The sequence below is a fragment of the Ammospiza nelsoni genome, chromosome 4 (genome assembly GCF_027579445.1).
Source record: "Ammospiza nelsoni isolate bAmmNel1 chromosome 4, bAmmNel1.pri, whole genome shotgun sequence".
Taxonomy (NCBI): Eukaryota; Metazoa; Chordata; class Aves; order Passeriformes; family Passerellidae; genus Ammospiza; species Ammospiza nelsoni.
Genome location: NC_080636.1, coordinates 31,447,356 through 31,475,013, shown reverse-complemented (window position 1 = coordinate 31,475,013; position 27,658 = coordinate 31,447,356). Strand labels below are relative to the sequence as shown.

Below are 27,658 nucleotides of genomic sequence, written 5' to 3'. Positions count from 1 at the left end.
TGATCTGAGGAGGCAAATTTGAAAAGAGAATTATATAATTACTTTAAAATATACAGGAATATTATGTCTAGTACTATATCAGATTTGCGTTTAATTAATTTTGTTACTATTACGTCTAGAAACACGCTGCAGAAGAAATTCTGCCCCACTGCTACTTAGGTACAAAGCATTCTTTTCAAAGCTGATACAGAAATTAAAATAATGATTAAAAAAATTGGTCCAACAGCTGCATTAATCCAGCTCACAATGCACCAAAGGGATACAAAAGGCCCAGGAAGACTGCACATATACTGCAATTATGCAAAAGGATAGTTTGTGCTATCAGAGAATAAATACATTAATCTCCACGCCTCTGCAGTCATTTGTCTCCTATTGGAACACCTTTCTAAGGATTTCACAAGTTTTGAGTAAGTCTAGAGGTGCTTCTCTGTCTTTAACATTAATTTGGCCAACTCCCATTGCAGTTTTTTATCTGTCATCCAGGACAACAGACACAATAAACACTACAGATAAATCTTAGGACATAAGGATCACTGTGAATATTAAGTCTTCATTACAGGAGAAGTACCACACCATTACACTGCTTGACAACCTTGTGAAACTGGATGACAAAGTTCTCTATGTGTTTTCCTTTCAGGTTCCTTGACAGAGAATGAGAGAATAAACTCCAGGCAATTAATCAAATGTAGTTAAATAAAAGCATTATGTCACAAGTTTCATGCTCTTGGATTCGGGCTCTACAATGCACGTCTTGCAACTGATGAGACTGGTAAGAATGTTATGCAGAAAAATAAGGCTACTCACATACTATCCTTTTGTATTCTCTGTATTACAAAAACATTCTGCACTTCTTTTGCAGAAGCCTATACTCAGCAAAAGTTAGGCTAAAATAGCTATTCCAATAATTACACAGGAAGATAAAAAGAGGAATCACACTCCTTTTAACAATCATGCCTTTGTACCATTTGAATGTAAATCTTTGTTTTGAGATACAGAAAAAAATAATTGCATTCAATCTGTACCTTTACTCTTTTTTAGCAAAAGTCTCAACACACAGTTTTTATAAGATAGGTGGTTATCTGCATTGCAATATAATGAACACAGTAGGAAATTACTTCTGAAATCCAGTTTTTTGAATTCTTCATGGCAGACTTAATTCTCTGTAAAGAGCAATGAACTTACAGTCACTGTTTTTCGGCAATCTAAATAAATTATTTACCTCCAGTATGTGCTCTCCCTGCTGCTCTCGGTCTAGTTTTCTGGATGTGGTTGTAATTAGCCCTGCAAATGTAAGAGAATAATTAATCAGATCCTTCAAGAAAATCATCTGAATGAAGGTTAGATTAAATCAGCAGTTACTGGTATCCTCAATATCAATTTCTTCTTAGGTGGCCACTTCCATTTTTGTAGAATTTATGCTTTCATTAAGGGAAGGGATGAGGGGTTTCCCCATCCTTAAAAGCTGTGAAAATATTCTTTGCAATCTGAAAACTAAGCTGTTTTAACACTTAAGACAAACACAGTTCAGTGTTCCAACACAACTGTGTGTGTTATGTTTCTGACAGAGTAATGAATGCAATTCTCCCACATGAAATCTTGTTTTCAAATGCCTTTTTCAAAGGGTGCTGAGGGACATTAACTGAATTAATTACCTGTCTCTTGTGGAGAAACACCTATTTGTATTATTAGTGATAAAGGCAAAAGAAGGATAACCTGAAGAGATGCAATAATAATAGAAAAAAATAGAGCAATTTGTTCACTTAATTTCACAAAGACAAGCAGTCAAACACGTGCTGTTGACAATAGCAGAGAAGAACCACAAGTTTTTGATGCATGATGCTACATTTTATCACAAGACTTTGATACACTCCTGATGCAAGATTAGGAAGGCATGATGGATTTTTTTCAAATGAAGGAAATCAAAGAGTAAGAAGTAACAAAAAGACAGTGAAATTTAATACAGAAGGATCTTATTTGAATTCATTCTCCCTAACAGTTAGTTCAGAATTTTAACTATTGAGTTTCACAAAAAGTAAACTTGCTCAACTCTCAGTTATAGCAGAATGATTTGCTATTGGGGGAGTTAACTGTGCAATGGGTGCAGCCACATGAGAATTCAGTTTCTTTACTGCACAAAAGCAAAGAAAGACATTTTGTACCTCTGAAAATTAACTTGTACCTCTGAAAATTAACATTTTCAGACATACAAATTGGCCCCACAAATACCATTGCTGCGTTCACATGGGACTGAGCCTGTGCTAGTAAATCTTGCTAGACCCAACCTGGCCTTTCATGAAGCAAACTCCAAGGTTTGGATTTGCCCAGCTTAAGCAACTACTGAGAAAAGCATCCCATATTCCCTGAAGCAGCAACACAGAGGAAAATGCAATGTCAGAAGACATTTTATGCAACTATCTCAGCTTTTGATAGTGAGAGGAAAGCATTGCCACCTTGATCCATAATGTCAAACTGGAAAACAGAAAAGCAATTACCCAATGAAGAATGAAATAGATCAAAATACAAGTGGCATACTTCATGTTCCATTTTCTAACTACAGAATAAGTTTTTTATTAATATGACCTTATATAAGGAAAATTAAAATCCACTTTAAAAGTTTTCAAAGCTTGTCTGCTACAATAAAAAAGCCTTCAATTTTCTCTTGGCTGATAAAAAGCAGAGTTTGTAAGAAAAGCAATCAAGACCTCAAATTTCACTTAAAAGAGAAAGGCCAAGAGAAACAGGATTGTATACCACAGGTGCATAGCTACTCAGCGCTTCTGACAAAAACAGCTGTAGTCTACTTATACCAACAAAACAGACAGCCCACACTAAATAATATGAACAAAACCTATATAAGGTGATATTACAGCTGTCAACTGTTCAAACAACTATCCTGCAAAAAACAGACAGTGCAAATAACAGCTGTTCCAATTATGGTCAAATCTGCCCTTGTTTTTCCTGCAATTTTGTTTGCCATCATATCAAATGTATTATTTATCTAGTATTCTTGACAATGATATGTCATCTTCTCCTGCTTTATTTTTATGCTTTTACAGCACATAGAAGATACGTTTGCTATTGTTAGGATATATCTTTTGGTATTATGAATTGTCCATTGTTACAAAGAAAGGGAGAATGAAAATTAAAACATACAAAACCCTAAAACAAACAAGCCAAACTACAAGGAAAAAGGTTGCATCATTACTGTGAATTTAGGAAGGGGTAAGGGAAGAAAGAGAATATGATGTTACAGTTGTCTATTAACCTTCTTGAGGTAATATTTTCACACGGATATTACAGAGCTGTGAACAATGACAACTGAAAATATTTATTGTCACATATTCTAAAAAGCTTTGCTTTTCTGCCCAAGTCTAGATAACACATTTTCTTTTTACAGGCACTATGGGAAACAGAATAGGACTGTTATTTGGAAGGGTACAAGTGGCACAGCTGCCACCTCATCTGTTTCCTTCCAGCAAAGGGACTTGCAGGTGACTTCAGGAAACACAAGTTCTCCTAAACCCTCTTTCTACTGAGTACCTCTGTAAAAAGCCAGCACAAACCCTCCCATGAAGCATTAATCTCAAGGCTCACCACAGTTACAAGAGAAAAGGGTAGACTGCAGCACAGCCACAAAAAGCTTTGTTGAACTATTGTTGGACAGCTAAGCTGAAAATGGGGAAAACCTAAAAAAAACACAGGAAAAATAAAGCAACCTAGCCGAATTACTTCATAATGCTTGCATTTCCCTGAATATTCAATAGTTAGTCTACATCCTCTGACAATAATAAGACTCCATCTCTCACAGCAGCAGCAAGTAGAGGATTACATGAGATCAGGAAAATGGCACGTTTCAATAGCTTCCTATCCATTTTATTTTTCATCAAGAGCTATGAAGACTGGAGCCACTCCTAAAGATGGCAATTAATACTTGGAGAAAACCAAATATCAATCAAAAGACCATTCAAAAGCTTTTGCTTTAAGCACTCAAAACAAAATTCTACCACGCACCACTACTTCAGACACTAATGATTCTTAAAGGAAGTCTTGCTCCAGATAAAATTCCTGTTAACGAAGCTGGTCAATACAACACAAATAGGTAAGCAGAAAAATATCCAGCAAGAACAATCTTGTTAAAACTTTGATCTGTTGATCTGTTAAAACTTCCAGTCTTTTCAGCCAAGCATGCCACACTTCTGTTAAAACACTTCAGACCAATAACAGAAGGGCTTAGTCTTCACCATATATATCCTGTATATTCAGCAGAAACTAATGCCAACAAAGGAAATGTAACACTTCTGGATTTAGAATCACATACACATGCATGACATTCTTTTTATTTAACTCTTTACTGACAGACACTTTCCTAAGTGCAAATTTAGCTTCAGCAAAGTTTCTCGCTTCAGCTTAAGACTATAAAAGGTTTGATTATTGCAATCGCTACATTTTTCTATTCTTGCCAGGGTTTTCTATATTACAGAATGTTTAATGCTGCACCAACAGATTTTATCCATTGTTGAAGAGCTTTCCTGAACTACTGCTGTGATAATAAGGTCAAGTGTTCCTATGCACTGTAACTGCTTGTTAAGAGGGTTGGGGACAATCTTTGGACCTAATGTAAGTTAGCTCCCTGCAACAGAAGTCACCAGTCTGCTCTGTTCTTAAGTTTTTTTAGATGGAACTCCTTCTATTTTCTGTAACACTTTGTATATATCCTTGCTGTGCCCCTCCCTCTACAAAAATAAATTCATGACCACATTTCTGCACACGTCACATCCCCAAAGGAGCGGCAAGCAAAATATTTCAATTAAGCTCTGAAGAAGTCTGTAAAACATTCAGTTTTGAAATCTTTGTTATGAGGTGGGGAGAATGTGTTTATTACTGAATGAAATAACAGCATGTGTGAGAAACAGGTCACTTGTGACAAACCATTCTATTTCAAAGCAAAACTGACTCAGAGCATTGTTTTGTAGCCATATTCCTGCATTTTGCTTCTGCCTCCTTTTATCAGCTCCCCTCTCCCCAAACCAACAGGAACAATAAGCTCCAGTAAGTTACATCACTGACTTTTATTTTACCTGAAATCAATGTCACTATGGCAAGATATGTCAAGCATTCTTGAGAAATGCAAGTTCATAAAAAACATTTCTAAGATAATGAGGAAATTGTATCTCTAGTAAATTGGTGCCATTTTTGTATTTAGTAATATTTAAAAACTTGCCTCATTAGAAACATTTTCAGAACAGCAGCGTAATAATTTAGAGTCTTTGGATAAATCATAGCTGCTCTGCCTCACTAGCTGGAGAGTCACTAGAATCAACTGAAACTAACTGGAAACATCTGTAACAAATAAAACAAAACAAAATGCACGAGCAGCAAATACAACTCTATTCTCTCTTCATTCCTTATCTGAGTTTACATTCTGAGGATACCTGCTGTCTATTTGATGTCTACCCAAAAACTAAGAGAATTACAGCTGCATTCAGATAAAACTTACTTCAGATTTCCATTTTAAATAACAGCAAAACAAATATACAGAAATGCAACTGCAATGTACAATTATGTAAATCTGAATAAAACTCTACATTTGGAGTAGAAATTAGCACCAGAGATCAGATATTAGCAGGGATTTATTTCACACTGGTTCCCAGCTACATCACACTATCTCTGTTTCTGAAGACTAACACATCAACAATTTTCATTCAATGCCAAAATGACAACATCCTTAAAAAACCCATAGAATATTAGGTGGGCATTGCGTTAAGAATTACCTATTAGCTATCTTTATGGCATGGATGATCTCAGCGATGAAAGAAGTGGCATCAGAAAAAGTGGTCTTTCCAAGGGGAGGAGAAAGGCTCAAAGTTTTTATTTTGCTGTGTATACATCCTGCATCCCCATGCATTTGTGCTTTCACAAATACCTGCAGACTTTCCAACTGCACATTCAGATTGAGAGGATGAAGATTCTGCAGATGGGAGGGAGTTTGCCTGTTAGACATGGCTAACCCCCACAATGAACCAAAAGACTAAAGCAGATGCCAAGTGTACCATGCTGCCTCCAATGAGTTTGGACTGATAGGCTTGATTTGAATTAGTATAACACTATTTGCATTGCAGCATACAAAAACAAATACAGTTTCTCTGATCTTTGAATGCATTGCATTGAAGAATTAAGGAAGCAGCTACAATTTTTTTTATCACTAACTTCAACAGATACAGGTCATAAACTAAAAATGAGGACATATTTGGTCAATGTGGCTTTTGTCCTCTGTGTCAAATGTAAACCATAACTAACCAGCAGAAATGGCTGCTCTGGATTGCATCAGTCAATTATCACTTAAACTCTCAGTTATGATTACTGTAACTTAGTCAATTATTATTTTAGCTCTCGTTCCCCCATTTCAACCTCCAAACCAACAAATTACTAGCGAATGTTAAAGGGTTTTCTTTTCTCAACATATTGTTATGCCTTCAGATCTGTTTATAAGGTCTTAATACGTAAATCAGTTTAAGATTTGAAGGAAGCATGGATTTTAAACTCACACATGGCTGTAATGGTAATCGTGTTAACTACTGTATAACTACTACAGCCCAAAAGCACTGAGCAAATTACAGCAAATATTCTGTAAATTGAACACCAATTATGTCTCTTCAAGTGATAGAGATACTGTCTCACTTCAAGGCAGGGTTTCCTACTAATCTTTGTCATTTAAGAAGTAGTGTATTATATCCAATTCAAGACAGCTTTCCCTTCTAGACAGAGGAATATATCTTTCTTTTGTATGACAGACTAAGAAGTTCACAGAAATCAGTAGTTTCCTCCTCACAGAAGTACTAGGTGTGATCAAATCATGTCTCAGACATCTCTCATAATACAGTGAGTGTCTCATTGTCTGAAAGACCTCTAATGAGATCATTTTAAACTTCTTCTGATATCTCAGCACTTTCCAAAATACAAAGAAAATAACTGATAAAACAATAATCCATGATTATTTCATCACTTGACACATAAAGACAACTTTTTATTCAGTCTTCTTTCAACTGACTAAAAGTTAACTGTGTTTTACATGTAACATCTCACAATCAATGACCATCAGAAAAGGCCCACACTTTCTTTCTGAAGATGTTCAGGTAAGTTTTTGGGAAAACTACAGTCAAACCTTGTTTTCTACATAAGCCAAAAATCCTCTTCATAACCAAACCAAATGAACAGGTTAATAAAACCAGGTCAATACAAATTAATAGCAGAGGATTGAAGACGAGATTCCAGCTTTGCAGCTGGCAAAAAAACAACTGTCTTAATAGCCATGTAATGACTAATGATGACTATTATAAGATCCAAAGTCTAACATATCACCACTGTCCTACATCAGCATGAAGGCAGACTGCTGAGTTAAAAAAGATACAACATAGTGCTAACAAGCTATCATACTGGAGCAAATTTATCATAAAGAAACTGAACTTTGGTTTACATAGTCTTAAAGATAATTCCTTAGCAATTTCACTTGCTCTTCATTCCTAAACTCTTCCTTGTTCTACACACCTTAATAACTCTCATCGAAACCAGCAACAGAATTGTCACCAGTAAGTTTCTAATGCTGAAATATGATTGTAAATATACAGTCCCAAGATAAACTAGGATTATAATTTAAAAGCACCTTAAATGGCTGCAAATGCCTCTTCTGCTCAAGTACAACACTTAAAAGCAATCATTACTGTTCTTTCAACAAAGATCTCAAAAATAGTATCACTTTTCAAGAAGAATTGAGAGTCTGAGTTCCTCTTTCCATTCTCCTAGCCATATACTCTCTTCTTTAGTTCTGCTGTTGTTTGCTTGCTCTCTCTGGCCTCTTGAATTTTACCTTTTTTTGCTATGCAGTTCTTTAGGTAGAACAAAGATTCATTCTGCCTAGCAGAGTGCACAGCCTGTGGCTAGGAGACTTTTCTGGATTGCCTAAATGCAATTTTGGGGCTAAAGGACTTATTTTCTACTTCATATATAAACTTCCTCATGAGGGTAATTACACAAATGAGTTACAATACCCTAGCTTTAAAAAAATTAAAATGGAAACCTACTGCAGTACACCCTGATGAAGTCACTGTTCCCTTTTTGTTAAGTATAACATGATGGCACTCGACTAGTACAGTCTTTCACAGTTTTGGTGCCTTTTCCTCTTCAATTCCCATGTACAGCCATTCAAGCAAAAGCCAACAGGACACTCCCACAGTGTACAGACACCTAAGTAAACTCCAGACTGAAAAGTCTGAAACACATTAAGAACTACATTGTGTTTGCTCTTCAGATCACCTTTTCTTTTTACTTAGATATTTCCTTATTCCTGTTTCAAATGCTAGTGCATATGCTCCGGATTTCATTCACAAAAAACATTGTTGGCACATTTGTCCCAGATGAACACTTCTTGCTCTTTGAATAGTACTCCATGAAAAGTCAAGCAATAATTGAGATCTCAGTCCTACCCAACCCAGGACTGCATCAAACAAGGGGTAACACCCTGTCCCTAAGGGCGTATTTGTGCAGCCCATTTACTGAAGTACACTAATATCACAGAATATGCTGAGTTGGAAGGGACACACAGGGATCATCAAGTCCAGCTCAGTGTTTATGAGTTTGCTGCTTGTTACCAAGACAGACTGCAAGTTTTGTATACAGCATCAAAAAGTATGGCTAATATTTCATACCATGAGGCACCATGTTTGTCTGTAACCACGCAATTTAACTACTCAATCCTACTACTGTAAAGTATAACTGCAAGGTGCACATCTGAAGTTGAGTCACTTACCTGAACTATTTCAACAGCATCCTGGAATTCGCTGAGCAGAATACTCATTAATCATATTTGTGATCTGAACATGAAGCAATGACAAGCAACTGTCCAAATATTATTTATGTACATCGTAAGGAAAAAAAAATAGTTTACATAAAAAGCTAAGCCATCCAATACAACAAACACGGTACAACTTCAATTTCAACTAGATTTCAAATTAAGTGTAAAATTAATGTTTATTGATCATATAATTGTAGAAAATTCCAGAAATGTATCTAACTAAAAGTAAAACATAAATGCTTTCAAGTAATTTTAAAAATAGCTGCCTCTATTATAGTAAAATTTCTATATTTGCAGATACTCTCTAAATAGTGTAGAGTGAGTGGATATGAAAATATTATTAGAAATTTCAGATATTAACTTGTTTTCCCAGTTAAAAAAAAGACCTAGCACTTCAAGTGCTTTTAAAAAGACAAATCAAAGTAGCTTTTTGCAGAATTAAAATCTTTTTAAAAACATTTGGGCTAATTCTGATTACATTTTCAGTAAAGAAGAAAATCTGTCCTAGAGACAGTATAATCAAATACTTTACTTTCTCTGCCTGTCACAGTTAAACACTTGAGCTGCTACATACACATCGAGCTGTGTGACATAAGTGAACAATAATTCAGCCTGCATGGCTTACCAGCTACAGAAGTTACATGAAAGAATTCAACATTTTGATCTTTATTTAATTTTAAATCACATAAGCGTGCAATATACTAACACTGGTTTTATCCAACCTCCAAAACATTACGTCAATTGGGATTAAAACCCACAAGTAGTTAAACAACAAAGATTTCCTTTGTTAAAATGAAGCCAATACTACTCTGTGGTCACTGACCCTTCATTTCCTCACTAAGTAATTCCCCAGTGTTATCGGAAACCCATGGAAGTTGTTTGCAGCTGTACCCATTTCCCGTTTCACTTCGGTCTCCAAATCAGACAGACCAACAGACAGACACACACACACTCTCCATTAAAGGTTACTGTGTCAAATGCACAGGACACAGTTATGTTCTGAAATGGGAAATTACTCAAAGCTTCTGCTGAATTCCCCTACTAATATCCTTATCTAAATGGACTATGTCCTACACCACAGGATTACTAATTTCCTCAAAGGTACATCCATAATATTCTCATAATAAATACCAAACTGCTTCATATATAAATTATGGTTTATATAATATATAAATATTTATAGCTTTACAACACTCCCAATTAGGTCACACAGTTATTTCTATTTTACACCTGCAAAACCTAAGTATGCAAAAAATAACAACTCAAAATTTATTTTGGCATTCTCCTGTCCACGTTGTGAACCCAAGTCTAGTTTTCAGAGGTATGTATCACTTTCATACCAGGTTTCATTAAAAGCATAGAAAGCTACACTTTTGTGATCAGCATTTCTGCCAATCTGAAACAAAATTGTTATACAGCGCAATATTCGGTACCTCTCTTCCTCATTCGCTATTATTGCTTTAAATTTCTGAGGCATGACTTGTCAAGAAAGTGTTTTATTGCTACCCAGCCCTGATTCCCTCCCCAAGCCAAATCTGGTTGGCACAACAAATGTAACACAAGTCCTAGGGAAGTGGAAAGAAGCATACTAATTGAGCAAAAGTTCAGAAATTATTTCTAGCCTGAATATATGTGCAAGGTAATACAAAAAGATTATAAGGGCCCTATATGGATACCTGGTTAGGATTCAATTATCCTGCTCGGTAATGCTAGAGGAAGCTGGAACTCCTTTCTCTAAGCAAATGCAGATTTTGCCCTTCTAGCATGCATGCTGCACTTATAAAGCAATATAACCTTCTTTCAGGCACCTTAACTCGGCAATCTTTGACATATTAATCATACAGAGCCTGTAACACTGAGCAGCAGCCATATTTAAAAAACATGGCATAGCAAAACTATTTCATCCATATGGAAACTGATACAGAGTTAAGGGAATTCGGTGAGCTTTTTTTGTTAAGAGAGAATTCAGTCTTATGTCTAGTTCTACAGCAATTTAGGAAATTCTCCCTAGCTCTCCAATTTCCATGTTTTACATATGACTTGCTGAGTTATTGCTAGTCATCTAAAAGTTAATACCTTTCTTCTAATTTCACATGATGTTTGCCATCCCTTAATTTAAAAAGTAAAGCTAGAAGAAAAATATGAAATGGGAAACAATGACAGGAAAATAATTTGGTTGACAATGTCATTCTGGGGAACTGTCAGCACACATTTTAAACTGAGGAGCTTGATTGCAAACCACCCTTACAATTCTTACTGGGTGCAACAAAAAGCTCCTATTTCAATCATGTCCTACCCTCCTCAGACAGAAAGAAATTAAATGGTTTGATTGAAAGCTTTTAGTAAAATTGATATAACTCTTTTGAAGAGGAACTAACAGATCAGTTTCTAAATATGTAATTTCTAAATCCAAATAGATTAGAAATTATAAAATCATAATTCATTGACTCATAAATGTACACTTATATGCAATGGTATCATCAGCTACTACCTGTAGATACCACACTAATTATCTGATCCACTTTCTCTAAGAAAGCAATCCTGCTATCAAGTGTCATCCTTCCAACACTTCTCAAAAGCAAAAAAGCAAATTAAGATATTTTAACATGAAAGGCACAAAGATGAGGAAAACCAGAAGTTTTTCTACTCAATAGGACTGTGTTCATGTAACATAGAAACACTGAGTAGTTTACTCCAAGCATTAAAATAATCAATTGTATTTTGTAAATACAGATGTGGAGCTTACATCTATGATACATGAAACTTTTCAGTTCTACAAGTACCCAAATAGCTCACAAGCAAATAAACCACACCTGCAAGAAACAGAAATAGTACTAAAGCACTATTATACACACCATATGTATTACGTGTGCTTATAAAAGCATTGTATATGTATTTTAATCTCCAAGGCACCAATCTCAGAACTTGTTTACTGCTATACAATCCTCTGATGTACATGAGTGTCGGTAAAGGTGCAAATCTTTTCTGAGCCTCAGTGCAATAGCTCTAGAGTTAAGTGCTGAGATTAACCACAGAGTCCCAGGACATGTGTTCAGAACAGCCACCAAATCGTGCAACATCAACTCTTTCCACCTCAATGTATTAGCACGAGTTGCAACTTTTCCACTTTGTCAATTACTTCTGTATTTAATTACAAGCTATGTTGCAAGAAGTTTAGCAGATATAAAGTAGTTACCATAATTTGCAGGTTTGTCTACAGTTGTGCTCAGATTGAGCATGAAAGTTGTGGAATTAAGTTTCTGTTCTCATTCTTTCTGGCTAATAATATTATGATAACTATTTTTATTCTGGACAGCTGGACAGCTCATAAGTACAACACTTTCTTCACAAAGATATATATACACAACAAGAATAATATACACAACAAGGATAATATACACACATAAGCAAACAAGACAAGACTTGATCTCTCCAATTCTAGTCAAATGTACTCTTCAGCTGAGCCCTCTTTTAAGTGATTGGGAAGATAAAATGCACTGTGTTATAACTAGAACAATAACCAGTGTCTTTTAAAGTTTTTTCAACTCCTTAGCATGTCAATTCCATTGAAAACACTTTCACATCAAGTAAGATCTATTCAGATTAAATACATTCAGTATCTTATAGATAGAAGAGAGAATTGAGAACTTAAGAACTTGATAATCTTAGTCAAAACCCAGCCCCTATGTTAGTGCTCACTGCAGACTAACAGTTTCAAACTGGTCATGTACAGGATAGACAGTATGTCCCATTAGAGCACATGAAATGGGAAGACAACTGTATATATGAGTTAGCTTTTTAATTTCTCCATTGAATTATCTGAATGCACTCTAGGAACAAGCTTCCCTTCTCTGCTCTGCCCACCTTTTTCCTTTCACTATGTTTAAGATGTCTGTCTAGAAGCATATCTATTTAGCATTACAATTTTAACAGTAATAGCATGAATGGCACATGACAGGTGAATACCTAAGCCTGGGCCTTTAATTATATTGAGGGGAAAAAAAAATTTCTTCAGCTGAATGTAAATCAGAGGGAGATTCTTTTATTCACAGTGCTTGTGTTCTGAAATAGAATGATTTAATAATTTCCAGTTGCTCTTTTGCTTTTTATTCTTAAACACCAAACTGAGGACTGTGGATTGAACTGCTTGCTTCTAGTGTATGAGTGCTACAATAGAGGCAGGTAAGAAGCTCTCTTGACAGAAAATCTTTATTCCTTTTCTATTAAGTGCTCCTTATCACTTCACCATCTATTGTGCTGAGCTCTCTCACTCAAGGTCCCTTTGTAACATAAATGAGATCACAGTAAGCTACTGACATAGAAAACTGCAAACTTTGTCCAAGACAAGTCACAACCCCCCAGCGCCCTAATTCTACCCATTAAATAGGAATAAAGATATTTCTTTATGTCAAAACTTCAGCAAGGGAGGTACAGTAGTGTCTTTTTTCAAAACACAGTTTGGAAAATGCCACCTGATGATACAGGGGGCTGAAAGAGGAGGAAAAGAACAGAAGAAAGAGAAAGAGAAAATGACCTGTAGTTTTGTATCCTGTATATTTTGCAGGAATATTTAAGGAAACAATAACCAAAAATAACTGGCCAATTATAGAGTAGTGATGAAAAGAATGGAGGTAGAATTTATGTTCCTTTGCAATTTGAATACTGCAGTCATTCACTTTGTTTCCACCCAACTCGCAGGCAATTTTATTTCCATTTTCTCAGTATTATACTGAGACAACAAAAAAATATCAAAGTGGCAGGCAATAGAACTTTTTCAAAATCATAAAGCACAAGGAAGTAGATAAAAAAGCAGATTTCTTTTTTCCTTTTGCATCATGTAAAATGAGAAAAAAGAGACAGAGTAAAGCAAATAGAAATAAAGCATACAAACACTTTCTGCATTCACTTCAGAAGACTGTGGTTGAATTTCTCTTGCTTTACTTTTAAGGCTCCCTTTTCTCTAAAACCAACATTTTGTAAATACAGTGTTTAGATGAAGGCTTTAACTATACTAAATATCTTCTGTTGCTATAGCTATTTCATATGCCCCTCTTGGCAGTGTTTTCACAGATGCAGCACACGCTGGCAAAGAAGTTATTGGCAGAAATAACCCAAATAACATATCTGTGTTTGCACTCAGAGCTTTGCTGACACAGCAATTGCAATTGATAAAGCACACAAGTCTTTCATACTCTGAGCTGAAATAACTACAGAACAAAATGAAGGCCATAGCATTCAAAACATTTTTTCACTCCATTTTTGCTCCTTTAAGTACCCTGAAATTGCTTCCATGAATGGGCAAGAGCTAAATTAATAAAGCTTCTACTGCTCCCTTGTACTTACTGGGTTTGTAATAGATTACAGTCGCTTACTGCGCCTCTGCAGGACCTCTAATCTTAAACTCTCTGAATTGTGATTTAAAAAAAATGGCTCAGTGAACCAAAAGCATCTCTCATAATTTTTACTGCGAAATAATACCTAAACACAACATATGAAAAGCTAAGCTGGGCACAACCTTGCAAAAAAACCCCAAGTTCTTCTCTAGGCATAGATTGTGGGGAAAACATCCAGTATGTGTATTATTTTCTGCACATTCAGAAGGAAGGGATGATATGCAACACTTAAAATATTTTCAAAATTACTAGGTAGCTTCAGTTAAGACTGATTATTTTGCTTCCCATCTGTCTGTCCTACAAACCTTTCAGTAACTGCAATTCAGTTCCTAAGAGGTTACCCGGTTCTTGTGTTTGTACTCCCCTGTTAAAACCTCAGTGCTTTTTTCTGAAGCTTTCCAAATAACCAGTGAACTCAGACTCTATATTTTCAGTGCATAAAAGCCACAGCTGAAAATAATCCTCCAGATTATGTATTTCTAGCAGCAGCAATAGTTAATTACAAAGAAAGAATCTTCTGACTGTGGGACAAGTGAGTCTGCAGGGAGTAAGTGGCTTATTTTGCTTAGACTAACATGACATCCTCCCCCTGGCCACCAAAAATAATTAAAAAAAAAAACAAAACTATAAAGACAACTAAAAACAATTTGTATGAAACTAAATTAAAATATGGGTTTTTACTGTATAGTTATTGCACTATAAAAATGCATGGACATTGACCAGTCTAGAGAGGAGCTACTCAGAAGTAAGCCTTCAGAAAACACACCTGATGTGGTTGTCAAGTACTTGGAACCAAGTGCTCCACTCTAATATCTCTTTTTCTACATGTTTATATAACTTACTGACAGAACCCAAGACACCAGCTTAACTCCACTATTGTGAAAGCATGTTTCCAACATTAAACCAAAGATTTTGATTTCACCTGGTTTATGCAATTATGCAAACACAATAATTTATTATTACCTAAAATAAAACACTGTATTGTACTTACCAGTTTTGGGGTTTATTGAGAAGAATCCCTGTGGATTTCCACTTGTAATCTTGTAGGTTAGTTTTTCACTTGAGCTAGAATCTGGATCAAATGCCTCAATCTGAATGACAGACACATCTTTAGGTGAGTTTTCCATGACCTCTGGGTAATAAACTGGTTCTGTGGTCTGAGGAGCATTATCATTAACATCCCCAACTTCTATGTAGATTTCAATGAAAGATGATAAAGGTACAACGCCTTGGTCTGTTGCATAAACAGTAAGCCAGTAATGCGACGTAGTCTCACGATCCAGGTGGTCTGCAGTCTCAATGATGCCTGTTTAATGGGAAGAAAGATAAATAGAAAATGCTCAATAAGTATGCAGAAATGTGTAAAAATACAGTAAGCAACAAGTTTAAGTAAATTAATAAATCAAAATGAATACAAGTTCTAAACAACCAACATTGATTCCAGAGTGTGTGCTAATACACACACACACACATTAAGACTAATCTGAAGCCACAACAAATAAAATCACTGTAAGAGTTTTAAGCAATTATGCATCACTTACTAAAACAATATATTACTTTATTTCCTTTCCAACATCTTTTGAAATACATCAGACCAGTCAGCACTATTCATAAAATCGGTTTTGCCTAAAAGATTAAATTTAATATTTAATTCACAATCTTTTGGGACTTGAATTACTCTCTGTACTCATTATGGTAAACTGTATACCACATTAAACTATCTGGTTTAGATGCCAAATTCTTGATCTCTTTACTATTATTCGTATTAATGAATAACTACTTAAATGTGAAAAATTTTTATCTCTGTGCCCAAATGAATTATTTGACTGAACTTTCTTTATATGCTGATTTATATTCACACAGACATGTCACAGAAAAAAAACCAAACATTATACCAAATGTAACCTTTGCAACATTAGGACTAACCAATGGTTGCCATTACTCTGGAAATAGAAGGCAGCAAAAATAGGAGCAAAAATCTGGTCAATCTTACAAACATAAAATTAATTACCAAATAAGGAGCTACTATGTAATTCACAAACTTAATAAAAAGCTGTCTGCTGAGCCGACAGGAGATTGTCTAGGGCAGAAATTACTAAAGAATTTACAGCATGAAGAAACTTTATTTTTACAAGCAGCTTGATCTACATGTACAGCCACGCTATGCATGTGTCACAAGGCTATGGGCTATGGTGTAACCCATGGGGGATGAATATTAAATAGTCATGGAACCATGGCAGAATAAAACTTCGCACTTTCCTTTTCCTGATCCAATCACTCCTACAGGGTGTCTGATTTGAGATATTTTCTTAAGAGAACTTAAGATCAACCTGATACATGTCAGGATGAGGAACAGAGCAAGCCCTTGCAACCATTTCAGTGGAAATTTTGAAGGGCTTTGTCATGGCTCTCACTATTTGTTGTACACTCACACACCAGGACTAATCGGAACTGGAGCCAAGATGAGTCAAACTATCACCATGACAGCCAGTTTTGGACTTTGGATAAAGCCACATAATGAGAGTATGCATGATGTGGCACTTCTACTGAGCTCATTTACTTCACACAGATACATATATCTCTATATACTTACATATACACACCATCAGACAAACAGGATCTCAAAAAAACTATGCCACTGTTTTCACAGGAATTCTTTGGGAAAGGAATTAACTCTAAGTATTGCGTGATTCACATACTACAGACATTTTTTTGGATACATTATACTGACTGAGCAAAATATTAAGGAATTAGTTATTTATTCATTAGTTTCTTTGCCTTGTGAGAAGCTGGTCTGACCATGGCAGGTTAAAATTTTAAGACGTCAATAAGATCACTTCAGAAGAGCTGGAGGGGACTGAAACTGATGCTTAGACCTGCGAACTCCCATATATAGCATTTCAAGCAACATAGCATTTCAGAACTACCACCAGATGTCAGTGTGGAAATTGGTTTAATATAGCGCCAAAGGCTACAGAACTGGGGTAAAAAGGAGGGGCATTGCAATCTCAAAATAGGCATGCATTACATGCAGTCTATAAGAGTTTTCCTGAAAGTAAACTACTGGCTTTATAATTTCCTTTTTTATCTTTTTGCAGAACAACATCATCAACAAGTAAGTTTAGGTGACAGAGAGACATTTCCAGTCTCTCTGCCTCAGTATTTACATTTTGTTTGATGACAGTTTTACTATTACAACAAAAAGCTAATACTATCCAGTAGTCATTGGATTTGTGCACTGGTTACCTGAATAGTTTCTGCATAAATTTCCTCTAATGGACACAGCCTTGAGCACTCAGTTACCCAGATTCTATTTTGTAACTCATGGCACACCTTTTGTGTGACTCTACCTCAGCCAGGAGACTTGGCTGAGAGTAATTAAATTTGTTACTTACTGTGGCCTCATTTCTAAATCTAAATGCTGGATGTAGCATACAAACAATCTTAAATCTGGATGGACTCTATGTATGCCTTGGAAAGTTCTGTAAGCCCTTCATGCCCTACCAAAGAGAAGCCTGGATTGTACTAACTCCCTTCTAGCAAAGGTTCCAGCAATGCTGCTTTTTTATTTGTAATTCGTGCTGAAAAGAGCCACTGTTTTCATTTTACACATCCCACTTTCTAAACAGTAGCTGCACCAGAACAGGCATATTAATTTAAAACTGCTTTGACTGATTCTAAAGAAAGATAAAAAGAGACTCTTGTGGAAATGAAGCTTACTTCCTGCAATATGCTCACCTAACATCAACAAAATCTACCTCCCTAGTTATCAAAGCTCTCCTCAGACAAAAGGATAACTAAACCTATTCTACTTTTGTAGTGTATTAGTTCTCAAATGTCCATTCCCTTAAGTCACATCCATCACATGAGATGAAGAGGGAAAAAACAGTACCACACCTGAAAAATTAGTATCTCAAAAAGAAATATGTGGGAAAACTTACAGTATGATACAGTGCACATGGGCAACTTTGTCTTTTGGGTAATTTTTAATTCCAATTTAGATCTGCATATATAATGTTACTTCTGTATTTTACATAGAGTTTGTAGAGAAAGGCTTAGAATCTGTCTGATGATCTGACCACTGGATGCACCATGTAACACAGGTTCCCCAACAGGATAGCTCTGCTTTCATTAGAATGTCCCAATTTCCTACAGGGGCACTCACATAAACTCTGAGCATGCATTACTCAAAGTAACGGGGAATTTCATTGGTTTTCCATTTTCCTCATGTTTCTCACTAAACTTATCCTGAATTTGAGGATGAACATTTTTTTATGTGGCTTTTATAATTCCAATCTGAAATAAAAAGCATCCACAAAAACAATTTTATGATCAGTCACCTACGCAAAACCATCTACCTAACTGTTCAACACTAATAAATGGGTTAATTCTTGAGTGATTTTTTTTTTTTAAAGGTACAAAGGACACAGTTTAAAATAGATGCAATAGACAGGTATGAATGTGCAAGTTGGGAAACAGATGCTTGTGGATGTCCCACTCCTGGAAGTGTTCAAGGCCAGCTTGGATGGGTTTTAAACAGCCTGGTCTCTGAAAGTGAAAGGTGTCTCTGCCCATGGGCACAGAGTTGGAACTAGATGAACTTAAAGGCTCTTTCCAGCTCAAACCATTCTACAATTCCATGATTACTAGAGACAGGCATTGCAGGTAAGTGGATTAATTACTTTGACAATATCAAAAATGAAGACTCAAAATAACATTCCTGCATCATAAAAGCTATGAAAAAGGGAACAGGAAGGTACAGAACAAAAATTTCCCTTTCCCAATAGCATATTGAGAGCTATGGAGGAAAGGCCACCACACCTACCTCTGCTCATTGCTCAAAGCTGCAGGCAATATAGCAAAGGAAGGGACGACTGGTTTATTAATATGACTCAGCTTTCTTCATGATGTTTGAACCCAGCAATAAAATGGAACACATATACTAATCCAGCACACATCTAGGGGTGGGGGCAGGCTCAGACAATCAAAACTTGAATTTCTTCTGGTTCTATATCAGCTTTTATGTCACAAAGTACAATAAAAACTAAACACATATAACTGTAAGAAGTACTTCAGTTTTTTCTCTGCCCCCTCAACAATCTTACACCAGTAATTACAAAACACAATCCTATTGTCGTTACTCTAGTTGAAATTGCTCCTGCTTCTAAAAGTTTAACACTAAATCTTTCCTGATTTTGCCTATGAGAACACTAATAGCTTCATTTTTAATTTCTATTGAACAATAATGAATAAAATTGCATGAAAACTTCAGTAGCCTACTACACCTTCTAAGGAACAGAAGCTCAAAAAAAATGACTGATTACTTTTGTTAACAATGATAACAATCATTCTCCTACCAAATCACAAGTCAAGAATCAGTCCTTTAAGCACATCAGTTTTCTGCTTTTGCAAATATTGACTACAGTAGCCTATTTCACATTTTAGGGCAGCACAAGACTGTATGCTGCCTGAAAGCCAGCACTCAGCACTTAAGGTGTTAATAAATTCACTGGTTTCTAGTTCCAGTGGTTCTCAAGGTAACAGAGAAAAAACTGATCAGGACTCTTCTATCAAACTGAAATAATAAAACAACCTAATAAGAATTAATTTGTTTTAATCTTGCAAACATCTAGATCCATTAAGCATCAGTAAGATATTGATCATATCATCAGTTTCAAGAGCATGTTTTGGCTCCTAGAAAGAATTTTTCCTTTTCTCTTCAAGTGGTACAAGGCACATTTAAGGAATACACCTGAAGTGCCTTTACTGTAGCTTCAATGCTGTAAAAGCTCCATCTCTGTTCTAACTCTTCCCTCATTCACAGAATATCTTTAACCAGCAGATTTCCCATCCATCCTCTATGCTAAGGCAGTTAGCTAATTTTGACTTTTACAAACCATTTGCTTTTTATGTAGCAAGACAGGTTGAGAAATCTACTAATGAATCTTTCACATGTATGGTAATCCCAAACACTTGCAAACATTGTTATTCAAAACATAAGGTGAAGTGAGGATTCAAAAAGCATTTTTCACTTGACTGGCTGTGCAATCGTGAAACCTTCCAGGTGATCAGGATAAAAAGAAATTTAAATTCAGTCACTAACCACCAGAGGGGAGCACAAAAGAGCTCTGATGAAATGTTTCTCAGTCATCTGCAAGAGGACATCAGAACTGATTTTACAATATTCATATTCTGAAATTTTAGACTAGGTATTCTTTCCACTTGATGCAGTAGGACTTTTCCATCAATTTCATTAAAGGAAGGCAAAAGTCCTAAGTGACTACTGTAGAATATAATTTAGACAGAATTTAATGTGGAAGAATAGGATGGTATATGAATACAGCAACTGAGGAAAAACTCGAAAGAGTAACCCCATTGGTAACAAGAAGCAATGCTTCCCCCAGTTTAAATCCCACAAGACAAATCACTACAACCAAAGTCACTCTTAAAAAAAAAAAGAGCATAAAATACACCTCAAATCTGACACTCTTACATATGCCAATTTTATCTAATTAACAAATGCTCAAACTATAATACTCCCAATTCCCAGGGATGATCCTCCTTAAGTGTGCTTATCCATAAGAACTCTAATTAACAATATTAACGATTCCATAATGGAAATCAAAACCTGCAATCATTTCTCAGCAAAGCATGAAAATGCAGTTTAGCAGAATTTGCCCCCGGAATGACATCTGAAGCAAACTAAGAAATCCCTGGCCTGGAACATGATGCTTGAAATCTGATTACAAACTCAATTAATCTAAGTTCTAATAAGTTGGGTAAATCAAAAAGCTTCTTCAGCTGCTTTAAAAGCCATTCTGAGGGCTAGGGGGAAAGCAGTATTTTACAAATTGCACGAACAAAAGTTTTGATCAAATATGACCTTCAACAAACAACCAATTCAACTCTAAGTTTCGAAAGCCAGTGGATTAAGCCTGTTATAAACACGGAGACACGCTGTCCTCAATGGCACCAGAGTGCCAGCACACCAACCCAGACTGCAACTGTCCTGCATTCTAAACAAACGGAGAGTCACTGCAGGGTAAACTGCCACTAAGGCATGCACACTCTTTTAAACTAGAGATAAAACTGCTCAGCACATTCTGCAGTTTACTTTGTGAATCTCTACTACCTCAAGATAGGCAACATGTATTTTTCAGAAGTTACTATGTGCACAGGGATCTAAAGGACCCTAGCTCCCAGAAGTTTACTTGCCAGTTTTTCTGACAAAATTTCTGCTTTACATTTTGTGAAACTTTGCTTAAGTTGTTGTTAAAACAAAGAATTTGTTAGTGGTTTGGCTACCTTCCTAAGTAAAGTCTTATTTAATAAAATACTATTATATTTTAGCTTATTCAATTCAAAACAGACAGTTTTCAGGTTGTTACTAAAATCTCCACAATTACATGGCTAGAACAGGCCAGAAAAACAAAGATATTTTATAAAGTTGGTATTTTTAACTTTTGATTTTTTGCACAGCTCATTTTATTTGAAACAGCATCTCTTCTAACCAATAACTTTGTTAATGACAGTGCAGTTCTTCAAACACATCCAGATCAAACACAGATGAACATAAATTACTTCCCATTCATCTCTTCTTATATGCTCTATTTTTCTTAGATTTTTTTCCTTATTACCTATCATGATGTGATTAGCATTTTCCTGAGCTGTATAAACAGAGAGGCTATAGCAGAGAAGACAGGATTAAAAATCCAGAAAACAAACAGGTCGTTCCCCCCCTCAAAAACTGGCACCCACAAGAAACCAGGAAAGAGCATCTGGTCTAGGAAAAGATGCAGTGCTTGTCTGCTTCTCAGCAGACCCCAGAGGCCTTGAAGAGGAGCACATCCACACTCTGTTACCCTCCTTTTCCCGGTGAGTAACTCCCAGAGGCACAGTCAAACCAGGACAGTTGGCAAGTGCAACCCTGCGTGCTCCTGTGTGTTACACAGAGGGGTTTTTCACTTGGTTTCTTTTCCCTCCACTTTATGATCCCTGTCAGAAATGCTAAGAAGAAGGAAGGTGACTTGGAAAAATAAAAAAAAGTGCATTCATTAATAGTTATGGTATCTACCTATGCAAGATAAAACAGACTACAGCAGAGTTTAGTGCACGATTTACAAGTACTACATCCATCTGTAATACTAATTGTGGCCAGTGTCATAGCTCAGATTCTTTCCACTTTTACAGCAATTAAAAAAAAACCCTCTATCTGTGTTTCTGTTAACTTACCAACTTCCTTCTGATAACTACTGAAGCTTCTGGTCATGACTGTAATCTGACATTGGGAAATGCCTTGAAGCAGCAGTCACAACCCTACATACCATAAAATGTTTTATAATTTGAAGGTTTTGAAACATGTAACCTATTGAACTCTGAAGAAAAAAATTATTCTTTCCCTCAGGCCACTGTGCTACTTTAACTCAGGCCTCTACCAAGCACCAGTGTGTAAGAGACAAGTAAACCTTAAGCCTACCATGCTTCTAAAATAGCAGCCAATGCTAATGTCAACAAAATTTAATAGTATTTGATCACTCAAGTGTAATAAATAACCACTTAGTAAAACCAAAACAAAGACAGCACAATACCACATCAGCCCTAATTTTACACAAACCAGCTATCCTTAAGCACTGAAAATTTTACTTATGTCCTGCCACAAAGACAACAAACTATTCACTACATAAAACATCATCTGAAAAGCCCAAAATCTCCATCCTGGTAAGTCCATGAAACAATCTCCCTCTAAAGAAGGAATGGCATGAGATTCCTCTTGCAAAAGTGAAATGTCAGCTCATCCACTCCATAAACACAGCAGAATATCAAGAAAGGCGCAGCAATTTAACTCCCGAAATATTAAAGACTTGTGGCAGGCAGTGTGAACTTCTTAAAAGTATATACAATCTCTTCTTTTAAGAAAAGTATTATTTTTGACAAATAAGCTGAGCTGGAAAAGTTCCTTACTTTTATTGTTTGTGCACTTTGAACAGGAAGCATTACATGATTGCACCTCTATGGAACATGGTGCAAAAGCCACCCAGAGAAATACAATTTGCTTTTCACCTCCATAGCAATTTAAAACTTATCAGTGACAATGCAAGCTACTCAGACTTCTTGCATCTGAAGATTCACACAGACTAAACAGTACTGTCTCAGAATATAAATAATCCTTTCTTGCAGCTCTGAAGGAGAGTGAAAAGTTGTAGGAACTACTGCTTGCCTTTGAACCACACATGAACAAGAGATGTTCACTGCTTTTCACTCGTCTCTTCTCCAGAAGCATTAATTAGGCAAAGACAGAAAGTCTGTAACCTGGCAACAAACCATCGATACTGTGTTTTCCATACCTCAAAGTGAGGTAACTTGTCTGCAAACACATCTGAGGAATATCAATGTGCAAAACTAATGATTCAGTCTAGTTTGAAATAGTTCATTTTTCCCTTTTCAACCACTCGGAAATTCTTCTGGTTGGCCTAAGCTGAAATGCAAATTAACACATTCTGATTTATTTTTGAAATAGTTTGGTGTTTTGCCTTTTACATGCATCCTGGTTAATTGCATTTTAATGTTATTGGGAAAAAAACCCCAAAAATCCACCAACCAACCTAAGAGCTTCTCATGTACCCCAAGATAATACTGTCTAGCATACAATATAAACAACATAATCAATATAAATTATTTACTTTGTTCTTAAAGTTAATGCTCATCACATACATTTTACACATTTGTTTCTTTAAATATTCAATAAGTTACTATACAGTGGGTTTAATTCGCTTTTATATGTATATAACATTTCTTCTTTATCATAAATAAATTTCTTCTTTATAAGAAAGGCAATGAAAAAATCTAAACTTCACAATTTCAGCTTCAGGGAATGCACTGAAAGATTTCTCTCTGGAAAAGCTACCAAAAAAGTACTTAAGCTGAAAATATCATACTGGAACTACAAGTCTTTTGTCAGCATGTATAAGGGCAGATCCCACGAAATGTAATTAAATTTTGTTTATAGCTCTTTGACACAGAAAGTTACACACATTTCAGGTTGTGCTTTACGTACTACCAGTTGAGAAGTCATGCTTAGCTAGAACTGTTGACTGGAAAGCAACTCCTGTTGCTATTTCAAGGACAAATTAAACTCAAATAAGGCCTGGAAAGTTTCAAATGAAATCACAATCAATATCAGTAAGTTGATGGAACTGCAGCAGTAGCAAGACCTTAAATGTGTAGAGTCCACCACTGCTTGCTTTCTTTCCAGGGACCAGTTATTGCAAGTTCTGGGAGATGGAAGGGGAAGAATATCACTGCAAGGCACACAGAACCCACCCTTAAACAGAGTAGAGGAACCATCACCAGCAAAGCAGATTTAAAATTTTAATTAAAAAAAAAAAAGCCCAAATGGAACAAAGAAAAACCTCAATCATAATAAAATTATGTTTTACATCTCAAATTCAACTTCACTGCACTGACTAGATACAGCAAAATATATAGCCAAATCCAGTTTTGCAGCAGAAGCCTAAGTAAATGTGATATTAGTACAAGCTCTCAAACCCCCCAGGTTTCATTACAAACCTACTGTATTTGAAATTAAAGTATTTCTATGACACCAATGGAACAACAGCAAGAGCAGTCAGTGAAACAATCAGACACTATCAGTGTCCAGTGAAACCTATCTCACTTTTCCAAGTCCATAGAAATTATCAAAGCTGTCCTTTGAAAATATTTTTTGGGGACAAAAACTTGGCATCCAAAGAGCCTCAGCATGTGGTCAAACCCAAACCTTGACAAAAAACTTACAAATACACCACAGTTTATGCATCACTTCTGTGCTATGAGTCAACAGCAGTAACTTGAACAGTGCTCAAGTGGAGAGAGAGGAAGGGTCACTACTGCCCTTTGCTATGCACAGCTTATAAACCAGGTAGGTAGAGAGATTTGAAGAAAAACAGAATGTTCATCAGGTAGGTGCAGCTATCCCTTAAATAAGCATCTAGAGATTGTAAAAAGACCTAGAAGTAAAGATGTGCATAGTTAAAGCGCTACGCCAAAAACAGACTATATTTTAAAACATTGAAAAGCCAGATTTATCAGGTACCATTATCATGTAAATGGTAAAGTCAAATAAGAAATTATCAAAAAGAGAATTGTAAATAATTAGAAGCAGTAACATTTTAACTTCTAGTTCCTGCCACTTTACTTGCTGCACATTTCTACAAAAAAAAAGTCAAATGAACAGAAAACACAGTGTTAGGACCATTTATGAAAGAAAAATAGTTTTTATGTATGTTCCTAAAATTGTCTACATAAAATATTATGCCCAGAAATTATGATTTGGTACTAGGTAGTCTGGGCTACAATCAATAAATCTCCTAAGGTCCACAAAGATTGTGAACTTCCTTTCAGGAAGTTGGGGGTTGGCGAGGGGGAATTTTTGCAATTAGAAGATCCGTGATGGCGCTGCCTTAGAACTCAACTGATTACTTCCAGTTCAAAAAATCTTTTGGGACAATGGCAGACAGCTCCCATTGTCAGCCTCATTTATGGTTATTTTAATAGTTCCAGCTTATTTCTGTCAGCTAGGCGGCTTGTATGTCAAGCTTTTGGACAGGCAATATAATTGCTATACAGAGGAACAGTACATGTTGCTAAAGCTCGATATGGAGAGACACAAAAACCCCCTGATGCGTCCACATTAGGAAAATGTAATGTTAACTCCTCTGCCAATAGCAAAAATTATTGTAATACAACCACATAGGATCTACACTGCCTTGAAGAGACAGCAAGCAAAGCATGCTTTGCTGTTAACATGATCAGTCATTCACGCTTTGAGAGAAAACTTGTTGAAGAAAACATGACTGCACTTCAACATTACAGCAGGTTCATAAAATACTAGAGAAAGCAGGACAAACTGCCAGCAGGTTCTGGGCCAGCACATGGGATTTCAGAACCCACAAAAGCAGCTTCTGCATTACACGAGCAAGGTTTGTAAGATCTGAGGCAAGCCATTGCTCTGGCCACCCATCCCTTATTCAGGACAGCTTTTTGTGTTCAGATAAAAACATAACAAGTTTCTATGACCCAAGAAATAAAATTAGAATAAGAAACTATTTAAGCAAAACATTTTGGGATAATATTGCTGAGCTGTTTTGAGCTAAGTTACCTTCATGACCAAGAAAATTTCTACTAAAATGTAGGTGATTCACAAACAATCAAAGGCTTTTACAGGTCCACTGTTTGTTTACTTATGAACATCAAGGACAAAGAAGGAAATTAATTAATCAATTTTTTATAAAGAGTGTGTACTTGCCTCTGCATGAGAAACACGAAGGATGAATTTCTATATTCTTTGTTAAAGTTTATAAGAATTTCTTAAACACACAAATGAAAAAAATATATGGTCTTTAGAACTCTGGCTTCACCAGTGACTGCGAAATCCCTCTTCTCTATTAGTCTTCTTACTACTAAGGAATTGTTGACAATGAGTGTGGTAAGTCTCATAATTTAGCTGGGAAATGGGGAGCCTCTGAAGGGGAAATTCCTCTGCAAACGGCCCCAGGAATTTCAAAACTAACTGGAGTTGACAGATTAACCTAGGTCCCCCTTAGGCAGAAGAAGAGTCTACAAGGAAAATAATGAGACGCATGGGAAGCCAATTATGCACAAGAGCAACACATTTAATTGTTCAGAAACTGGTTTGTTGATCCAGAAGGATCTAGCTGTTTAGACCTCTGCAAACTATTAAAACCTGGACAGCTCTGCAACAACTATACTTTGAAACTATTAAACTTTACAGATTACAGGTTTTTTCTGTAAATTTCAGGGGTTAGTGACCATCTTAAATAAGGAAAAATTTTTCCATGTATCCCAGGAATACTTTTCCTGTACACACTGCATTTCTCTCAGATTCCCTTTTTGGTGGAAATTTGAAACTGCAGCTCACCCCTTATTACTTCTGTGAAACACTAAAGGCCCAGTAAGTCAAACAGAGCAGTCCTATCCTTCAGAAAGAAGCTGTTACAGCTGTGTTCCACAACAACTCTGGCTCATGACTAACCCACCACAAAAAAACTGTTGTTTAGCACATGTGTGTGTTATTTATGCATGGCTGTGGTTTGGACTACTGCAATTTTGCTTCAAGCTTTCAGTCTCCAAGATATTTTCAGTTGCAGAAACTGCTGGTTAGCAATGATAGTTTCCAGACCAGCTCTGAGCAAGCAAAGATACTGATATCTATCAAAAAGGAGGTAGCATGTTGAGGAATTCTGGAAATCAGGCTATTACTGCTGTTCATGTTACTGCACCAGGTAGCTATAGAAAACAAAAGCACTTAATTACTGCCAACAGAAGTGCTGCTCCCAAGCAGATTTCTGTGTACAAAGAAGATCTGATACACCTCTGGGCATGCTAATGCTAGGAGAACAAA

General features: G+C 36.1%; 1 protein-coding gene across 2 annotated transcripts in view; it reads right to left on the bottom strand.

Annotated features, from left to right (window-relative positions):
• The window catches only part of FAT1 (FAT atypical cadherin 1), a 101,937-nt gene that overhangs the window by 49,057 nt on the left and 25,222 nt on the right, over positions 1–27,658 (bottom strand). For both annotated transcript variants that reach the window (XM_059469765.1, XM_059469767.1), the window contains exons 3-4: positions 15,233–15,547; positions 1,220–1,281 (exon numbers count right to left, since the gene is read on the bottom strand). In XM_059469765.1, coding sequence (XP_059325748.1) covers positions 1,220–1,281; positions 15,233–15,547 — 377 coding nt within the window. The remainder of the gene's footprint in view (positions 1–1,219; positions 1,282–15,232; positions 15,548–27,658) is intronic.